Below are 9,229 nucleotides of genomic sequence, written 5' to 3'. Positions count from 1 at the left end.
AAAAAAAGAGATGACTAAATGGCTTAAATGGGACAACGGCTTGATGGGTGCAGGCGCCTAATCCAAAGGGGTGTCAAACTCCCATTTCATTGAGGGCAGCATCCGGGTTGGGTTTGGCCATGGGCGGGGGGAAGAATGGGGGGGCGTCGCCATTGGTGGGCGTGGCCAGCTCGATGTCACTCGTGTTGGGGGCACCTGTGGTGGGCAAATGCTAAGACAGGACTTGCCTCGGACCCTCCCTCACTCTCATTATAATCTCTTTCCTTTCTTCCATTCCCTTCCCTACCACTCTCCCTTTCCTTCCTCCTTCCCTCCCTTCCTTCCCTCCCTCTCCCTTCCCTCCCTCCCTCTCTCCCTTTCTCCTTCCCTTCCTCATTCCCTTCATCTTCCTTCCTTTCCTTCTTCCCTCCCTCTCCCTCCCTTCCTCCCTCTCCCTCCCTTTCCTTCCCTCTCTTCCTTTCCTCCCTCCTTTTCCTTCCTTCCCTCTCCCTTCCTTCATCCTTCCCTCCCTCTCCCCTTCCTTCCTCCCCCCTCCTCTCCCTTCCTTCCTCCTTCCCTCCCTCTTCCTTCCTTTCCTTCCTCCCTCACCCTTCCCTTCCTCTCCCTCCCTTCCTCCTTCCCTCCATCTTCCTTCCTTCCCTTCCCCCTTCCTCTCTTCCCTTCCTCTTTCCTTCCTTCCTCCTTCCCTCCCTCTCCCTTCCTTCCTCCTTCCCTCCCTCTTCCTTCCTTCCTCCTCCCCTCCCTCTCCCTTCCTTCCTCCTTCCCTCCCTCTTCCTTCCTTTCCTTCCCTCCCTCACCCTTCCTTCCTCTCCCTCCCTTCCTCCTTCCCTCCATCTTCCTTCCTTCCCTTCCCCCTTCCTCTCTTCCTTCCTCTTTCCTTCCTTCCTCCTTCCCTCCCTCTCCCTTCCTTCATCCTTCCCTCCCTCTCCCTTCCTTCCTCCTCCCCTCCCTCTCCCCTTCCTTCCTCCTTCCCTCCCTCTTCCTTCCTTTCCTTCCCTCCCTCACCCTTCCCTTCCTCTCCCTCCCTTCCTCCTTCCCTCCATCTTCCTTCCTTCCCTTCCCCCCTTCCTCTCTTCCCTTCCTCTTTCCCTTCCTTCCTCCTTCCCTCCCTCTCCCTTCCTTCCTCCTTCCCTCCCTCTTCCTTTCCTTCCCTCCCTCACCCTTCCCTTCCTCCCTCTCCCTTCCTTCCTCCTTCCCTCCCTCTTCCTTCCTTTCCTTCCCTCCTCACCCTTCCTTCCTCTCCCTCCCTTCCTCCTTCCCTCCATCTTCCTTCCTTCCTTCCCCCTTCCTCTCTTCCCTTCCTCTTTCCCTTCCTTCCTCCTTCCCTCCCTCTCCTTCCTTCCTCCTTCCCTCCCTCCTCTTCCTTCCTTTCCTTTCCTTCCCTCCCTCACCCTTCCCTTCCTCCCTCTCCCTTCCTTCCTCCTTCCCTCCCTCCCTTTCTTTCCTTCCCGATTCATTCTTCCTTCCCCTCTCTCCTTTTTTTCCTTCCTTGCTCTTTCCCCGTCCTTCTTTCTCTTCCCGCTTTCCCTTTCTCCTTTCCTGTCCTTCCTTGCACGCTCAGATGCAAAAGGGAAAACATTTCTTCATTTTGGGGTTTTTTGTTTTGCTAGCCTTCTGCCAGCATAACGGAGCCCTGGGGAGGAGGGGGGCGCATGACCTAGTCGGTTAGCTAAATCCAATTTACGACCAGTCTGTGGTTTGAACGAGAACAGATTTGCGCAGCATTTCAACATCTTAACCTGGTCAATTTCGCACACTGGGAGCTGGTTGTGATGCTCACAACACAATGCTAAGAATACATCTTATGTTTTTGGGCCCTGCAATGCGGCCAATCCTCGGCTTACAGTTCGGATGGTATTTTCCGTTGCTAAGTAAGGCTTATTCCATGAACCGAGACGGATTTGACCATTATTATTATTTTTGCTAACGGTTGTTAAGCAAATTGTTAAGTCTGCCAACCTGCTTCCAGATGCTTTAAGGAGCCTGAATTTCCACCCCGCAGCTTTGGGTATTCAGATACACCCTGCCTGATCATGGAGGCCCTACCTGAGTCTCGTAACCTAATTGTTGAACCAAGCATTATCAGTCTTCCAGGTGTGCTGGGATTTCTACCGTGGTGTAATTTTACAGGGCAGCTGTGTAACAGCGCGGAACTAATTGGTGATTGGCCCTCACACTTACTACCGTTGGGATATGCTACAACAATCCTAAGTGTGAGGACCAGTCGTTCTCTCCTAGGCCTCCCCCAAAAGCACTAAGTTAATTCTGAGACCCGGCAAATACCTCTTTTGTTACATTAATGTGAATTTATTTCACTCACAAGTCAGCCAATGGCTTGGCAAACAGCCTTGCGGAGGAAGATTAACGCGCTCAGACCTTTCTCAATCCTAGAACGCTGCTGGTAAATAGTTACACACTCAGTGCTGGCAGGGAAGGGCTGGGTTACACACTGGGGTGGGAGTCAAATTTTTTAAACCACCGGTTCTGTGGGCGTGGCTTAGGTGGTGGGCGTGGCTTGGTGGTCCTGTGACTGGCTGGGCATGGCCAACTCAACATCACTCACATCGAGGCATGCATCTCCTCGTCTGGCCTCTCGTGACTGTGGGGATACTGCAACAGTCGTAAGTGTGAAAAATGGTCATAAGTCACTTTTGTTAGTGCCATTGTAACTTTAAATGGTCCCTCCACACAAGCAAAGGACCAGCAAAGGAGGGGAAAAAACTCCAGAGAAGTTCCAGAGACAGGAAGTCTAGTCCTGCCAAGAATGTAATCAGGGTTAACGGAGAGGCGGTTTCTGTAAGCAACCCCAGAATATTTCCTTCCTGCCTTCCTTACAGGATTAGCCCAGTAATTTCTTCTAACAACCGGTTCTCCGAACTGCTTAGAAGGTTAACAACCGGTTCTAGCGAATAGGTGCAAACTGGTAGAATCCCACCCCTGGTTACACAGGCAAATCTTCATGAGGCTGGAACAAACAACCAAACGAGCGAGTTGCTTCCTGCAAAAGCCCCGTCCTCTTTTGCATCTCTTTTAATCCTGACGGGAGGGGCCGTTCATTATCCACCTGTGGCCTTACTCCCACATCAACCCCGAGTCCTTAATTGTGCCTTCCTTTTGGCAGCTCGACGCATGCACAAGCTGGAAACCTGTTCCAGAAGCTTCCCAGCCTCGCTGCAGTCCGAGTCCAAAGGCAGCTGAGGACTCTCAGGTGGCCCTGGCCTCATCTCTACCTCTGACGCAGAGCCCTCGTCCGAGCCTTCCTCGGCCTCCAGGACTGGCCTGGGTTCCTCCCCAACCTCCACACGACTGTCCTACTCAGCGGCTCCCTCCGTCAGCCGCCGATAGGCCACAACGCTATGATCAAAATACAGGTGGTTGGAAAGTCATGTGACCATAACGACTGACGAGTTGTGCAACCATTCTGGGATCACTTATGGTCGTAAATGAAGGACTCCCCTGGGTTGATTCTTCCAGCCCAGGATGGACAGATGTTGCGTTAAATGGCAGCAAAATCAAATCAGGAAGTCCTGGAAAGCTATTTTTGCAAACGTTAATTTATTTAGTCCATCCCAACCTCTGTGGATGGATTCCAGCAGCTTCCAGCAACCCCAAACTCCCATCATCCCCAAGGAGCCAAAAGACGGGCTACTGGAGGGCGCCTGCTTGGAGAAGGAGAGCCCCCTGCCCCCCAAATTCTTTACATAATACACCACCTGAGCCCTCCCAAAATCTTGCAAGAGGACAGTGGGCTGCTGTGAAGTCCACTAGCTTTCATCCTCGGAGAGTCTGTTAGCTCTGAAGCCAACGGACGCATGTCTGAGACGTAGCGGAAAGCGTCCAGGAGCACGGAAGTGTCCACATGTAAACCATCCCTGGGAGAAAAGTGGACAACGGGCAGGAACACCCTGCACTTCTGAACGCATCCATCGATGGACGAAGCAGGGATTTCTTGTTTCCAAGGCGATTTGTCCAGCCGCGTAGCTTGTCTCCACGCCTCCCTTCCTGCCTCTGCTTCAGATAACGACGCCCGATGGCTTGGTTGGGTGAACAGCCTCTCGCCAAGGGATGCCCAGCCAGGTTGCAGCAGCTGGCGTCCAAGGTGCTCGCTGGTCATCAGTCCTCGGCTGCTCCTCATTGTCTTGAGGGTGCAGAAAACCCGCCCCCGTCACCAGCGGCTGCTTTGCGGGCGGCCTCTGCCAAAGCTGGAGGTGGGCTGCCCCTCAGCGTGGTCCGGCAGATCGGGGTGCCCTTCAGGGTCAGAGGGGAGGAGGAGCAGATCTGGGACAGGAGGAAAGAAGGTAGAAGCGGTCAATCCCCAGGAGAGGGGGAGTTCTAGTCCCGCCTTAGGCATGAAAGACAGCTGGGTGACATTGGGCCAATCACCAGGAGACAGAGAGTTCTAGTCCCGCCTTAGGAATGAAAGACAGCTGGGTGACTTTGGTCCAATCACCAGGAGACGGGGAGTTCTAGTCCCACCTTAGGCATGAAAGCCTGTTGGGTGACTTTGGGCCAATCACCAGGAGTCGGTGAGTTCTAGTCCAACCTCAGCCATGAAAGCCTGTTGGGTGAGCCAATCCCTGGGAGACAGGGAGTTCTAGTCCCGCCTTAGGCATGAAAGCCTGTTGGGTGAGCCAATCCCTGGGAGAGGGGAGTTCTAGTCCCACCTCAGCCATGAAAGCCTGTTGGGTGGGCCAATCCCTGGGAGACAGGGAGTTCTAGTCCCGCCTTAGGCATGAAAGCCTGTTGGGTGAGCCAATTCCTGGGAGAGGGTGAGTTCTAGTCCCGCCTCAGCCATGAAAGCCTGTTGGGTGAGCCAATCCCGGGAGACGGGGAGTTCTAGTCCCACCTTAGGCATGAAAGCCTGTTGGGTGAGCCAATCCCTGGGAGACGGAGAGTTCTAGTCCCACCTCAGCCATGAAAGCCTGTTGGGTGAGCCAATCCCTGGGAGACGGAGAGTTCTAGTCCCACCTCAGCCATGAAAGCCTGTTGGGTGAGCCAATCCCCGGGAGACAGGGAGTTCTAGTCCTGCCTTAGGCATGAAAGCCTGTTGGGTGAGCCAATCCCCAGGAGACGGGGGGTTCTAGTCCCACCTCAGCCATGAAAGCCACCTGGGTGAACCAAACCCTGGGAGAGGGTGAGTTCTAGTCCCACCTCAGCCATGAAAGCCTGTTGGGTGAGCCAATCCCTGGGTGAGGGTGAGTTCTAGTCCCACCTCAGCCATGAAAGCCTGTTGGGTGAGCCAATCCCGGGAGACGGGGAGTTCTAGTCCCACCTCAGCCATGAAAGCCTGTTGGGTGGGCCAATCCCAGGAGACGGGAGTTCTAGTTCCACCTCAGCCATGAAAGCCAGTTGGGTGAGCCAATCCCGGGAGACGGGGGAGTTCTAGTCCCACCTCAGCCATGAAAGCCTGTTGGGTGGGCCAATCCCTGGGAGATGGTGAATTCTAGTCCTCCTACCAGCTGGGTGACTCTCAGCCAGTCCCTCCCTCTCAGCCCAACCCACCTCACAGGGGTGTTGTGGGAAAAACAGGAGAAGGAGAATTCGGTGTGTTTGCCTCCCTGAATTACTTGTTTAGGCAGATAAAAAAATAAATAAAACGAATACAACTGTTTGGTCTCCCCTTCTCTGTGCAGCAACAGCCACCCCGAACAAACCCTGATCTGTTCTGCGGAAAGCTGGGTCCGTGGAGACTGTAATTTCCAGTGAAGTAGGAACACCCCTTCCTGGCAGCCGCAGGGGCCAGTCACCTCCCCGTTGCCCTCGGAGGTTTGCAACGCCCAATGTCAGAGCCAGCCCTCCTCCCTTGCTTCAGGCCTCACGAGCCGTGAACTGAAGGCGCCAAGCGGTCCATAATGCTGGCCTGCAGCCCTTCCCATTCCGTGGCCGCTGGTGGGCAACGCAGGTGAGTCCTTGACTTACGACCACAACGGAGCCCAACGGGTCTGCGGCCGAGCGAGGCACTTCGGAAGTGAATCTCACCCCCAATTTTTACGACCTTTCTCGCCGTGGTTGTTCAGTGAATCGCTGCGGCTGGTAAGTCAGGAACCAGGTCATTAAGTGGATCGCACGGTCATTAAGAGAACCTGGCTTCCCCGCCCCCCCCCCGCCCCCGTGGACTCAGCTGGTCAGAAGGTCCCAAAAGGGGATCACCTGACACGGCGAACCGTCATAAAAGTGAGTCGGTTGCCAAGCATCCGCATCTAACTCCCTTTGTTGGGGGTCCAACACCCCCTTTCGAATCGTAAGTTGCTAGCCGCATCTGTTCTGACCCAAACCTGGTTCCAAGAGAGCAAACACAAGACCAAGGGAACAGCACCACTTTTTACTGTTTCATTTACGAATCCTGTTTCTTCACAGATCAAAGGCTGCTTCAGACTCACCAGCTCCGATAAGGAACAGCCTTGCTAAATTTTGGCAAGGCTGCCAAGAACACCAGATAAAGTTCCTAAACAATAAATCAAAGAATCTCCAAACATCAACTCAGATATTCCTCACATCCACAAGGCTCGAGTGCAAAAACGTCGTTGCTTCCTGCAAAGAACTCTGGGTTCTCAGCTGGCTTTTATCCCTTAAGGGAGGGGCCATTAATTTGAAGCCTTACTCCCGAGTTGCCCGTGCTGTTGCAGCTGCTCTTTCCTTCCAGCAGCCCTGCGCACACACGCACCGAGCACAGGCTCCTCGGGGGACTCTTCCTCACTACTGCCAGCCTCCACAACCTCCGAAGGCAGCACTCCACTCCCTGGCGGTCCTGGCCCCATCCCTGCATCCCACGCAGGCCCCTCACCTGAGTCCTCGCTCTCCGAGGCCTCAGCCGTCCTCACCGGCTGCCGGCGAACCACAACACGGAGTAAAATAAAATTAGGAACGGCCATGTCGGCATTACGTGAGTGCAGCTGACTCTGAGACACACATTTCATTTCCCCCTTGACCCTGGATGTATCTTCTCCAACGGGACACATCCATAGCCAAGAGTCATCAATCCTGCTCTGCAGTAATAATCTTGTGCGCCAACAGCTTCGGCTGCCATGGTGATTATCTGAGGCATTTAAGGAATGCACTGCTTTCCCCCCCACTTCCTTTCTGCTGGCAGCTAAAAAAGACCAAAGGAGTATTTTATTTTATTTTAGTTGACACCTGTGAACTTAGGGATACTGCAACTGTGAGAAAAACGGTCCACAGTTTTTTGGAGTGGCGTTGCAACGTTGGACCAGTCACTAAACAAACAGTTGTAAGTTGAGGACTATCTGTAAGGTGATTTTTTTTGGGGGTGGTGGTGTCTGTGTGAAATAAGAGGACGTTTTCATGATCAGGGATCGTGCTGCACCCTGGACATCTTTGGGGGAATTGCACCCTTCCTCTTGTCCATCAAGAACAATCCAGAGGGCAGAGTAAAGGCCCGTTCCTGGGATCCGGGAGGCTTTACTCGTGATGGCAGTGCCGGAGTAGCGGCCACGCGCAACTCACCTCCACCAGAACGTAATCTCCCGGCTGCGCTCGGACAGCCGACGGCCCCGCAGTCCCATCGCTCAGCTCCACGTCTGGGAAGATGACTTTGACTCCGCCGTCGTTCCGGCCCCACAGATCCAGAGGGAGCGCCTGCTGGGCTGGGGGGCAAAGAGATGGGGGCGGGGGAGGGGGAGAAAAGACCTCAAGAGACTGGGCAGCCACGACCGGCCAGCTGCTCCGGGGCTTGCCGCGTCCCGCTGCTCCTGGGGGCAGCTACTTGGGATGGAGGAGAGTATGACTCCCAACTTGGGACGGTTGTGCCTGCTCCGTTTCCTTTTCTGAAGGATGAACCCAAGACTCGGCAATGCCCCCCCCCCCGACCCACTCACCCACCCACCCAAAATCCAATTGAGCAACTGGAACCCTTCTGAGTCCTACCTGGAGAACCGTCCGCCTGTCTTGTCTATCTAAAAAAACACTGGACACGTCTCTCTCTCTCTCTCTCTCCTATCTATATCTAATATATTATCTGTCTCTCTCTCTCTCTCTCTCTCTCTCTACCTACCAACCTATCATCTACGCTTACTGTCTGTCTGTCTGTCAGTCTGTCTATCATGTCTATCTGTCTACCTGTCTTGTCTATCTAAAAAAAACAATGGACGATCTCTCTCTCTCTTTCTTCTAATATATTGTTTATCTCTCTCTCTCTCTATCTACCTACCTATCATCTCTCTGTCTCTCTGTCTATCATGTCTGTCTGTCTGTCTGTCTGTCTGTCTATCTATCTATCTATCTATCTATCTATCTATCTATCTATCTATCTATCTATCTATCTATCTATCTATCTATCTATCTATCTATCATCATGTCCGTCCGTCCATCCGTCCATCCATCCATTTACCATGTCTGTCTGTCTGTCTGTCTCTCTCTATCATATGTATCATGTCGGTCTATCTATCATTTCTGTCTGTCTGTCTGTCTGTCTGTCTGTCTGTCTGTCTGTCAGCCTACCTACCCACCCACCCACCTACCTACCTATTATCATGTCTATCTGGCTATCTATCATGTCTGTGTCTGTGTCTGTCTCTCTCTCTCTATCATGTGTATCATGTCGGTCTATCTATCATTTCTGTCTGTCTGTCTGTCTGTCTGTCTGCCTGCCTGCCTACCTACCCACCCACCCACCCACCCACCTACCTACCTATCTACCTACCTATCTACCTATGTCAAGAAAACACTGGAGAAGCCTTGTCTGGATGCTATAAAGTTTCCTGCCTTGGGCTGCAGGTTGGACTGAAGACCTCCAAGTTCCCTTCCAACCTTATCTTTATTCTTACCATCCCTTTTCCTATTCTGTTTAATTATATTCTATTGCTATCCATATCTATCTTTCTTTCTCTTTCTTCTCCTTCCTTCATTTCCTTCCTACCCATCATCTCGATCACTTCGCTTCTTCTCCTTCCTTCAATCCATCTACCCATCTTTTCTATCACCTCTCCCCCTCTTTTCCTTCCTTCATCCATCCATCTTCCTTCCTTCCTTCCTTCCCATCTCTCCTCCCTCCCTTTCTTCCACTCTCTATATTCCCTCCTTCCTTCCCTCCCTCCCATCTCTCCTCCCTCCCTCCCTCCCTCCCTCCTTCCACTCTCTATATTCCCTCCTTCCTTCCTCCCTCCCATCTCTCCTCCCTCCCTCCCTCCCTCCCTCCTTCCACTCTCTATATTCCCTCCTTCCTTCCCTCCCTCCCATCTCTCCTCCCTCCCTCCTTCTTCCACTCTCTATA

General features: G+C 53.1%; 1 protein-coding gene across 6 annotated transcripts in view; it reads right to left on the bottom strand.

The window, feature by feature from the left end:
* Positions 1–3,536: 3,536 nt before the first annotated feature.
* The window catches only part of CDK5RAP1 (CDK5RAP1 mitochondrial tRNA methylthiotransferase), a 32,596-nt gene continuing 26,903 nt past the window's right edge, over positions 3,537–9,229 (bottom strand). For 3 of the 6 annotated variants that reach the window (XR_015742654.1, XR_015742652.1, XR_015742653.1), the window contains exons 13-14: positions 7,465–7,604; positions 3,537–4,278 (exon numbers count right to left, since the gene is read on the bottom strand). Coding sequence is in view for 3 of the 6 variants with exons in the window: in XM_087928776.1 (XP_087784902.1) it covers positions 4,132–4,278; positions 7,465–7,599 (282 nt within the window). In the remaining 3 variants the exon portion in view is untranslated. The remainder of the gene's footprint in view (positions 4,279–7,464; positions 7,605–9,229) is intronic. The other 3 variants (XM_087928776.1, XM_087928774.1, XM_087928775.1) reach the window with 1 other exon arrangement.

This window comes from Pseudonaja textilis, chromosome 3 (genome assembly GCF_049901715.1).
Source record: "Pseudonaja textilis isolate UNSWEBS1 chromosome 3, rPseTex1.2, whole genome shotgun sequence".
Taxonomy (NCBI): Eukaryota; Metazoa; Chordata; class Lepidosauria; order Squamata; family Elapidae; genus Pseudonaja; species Pseudonaja textilis.
This window is presented reverse-complemented; position numbering and strand designations above follow the sequence as displayed.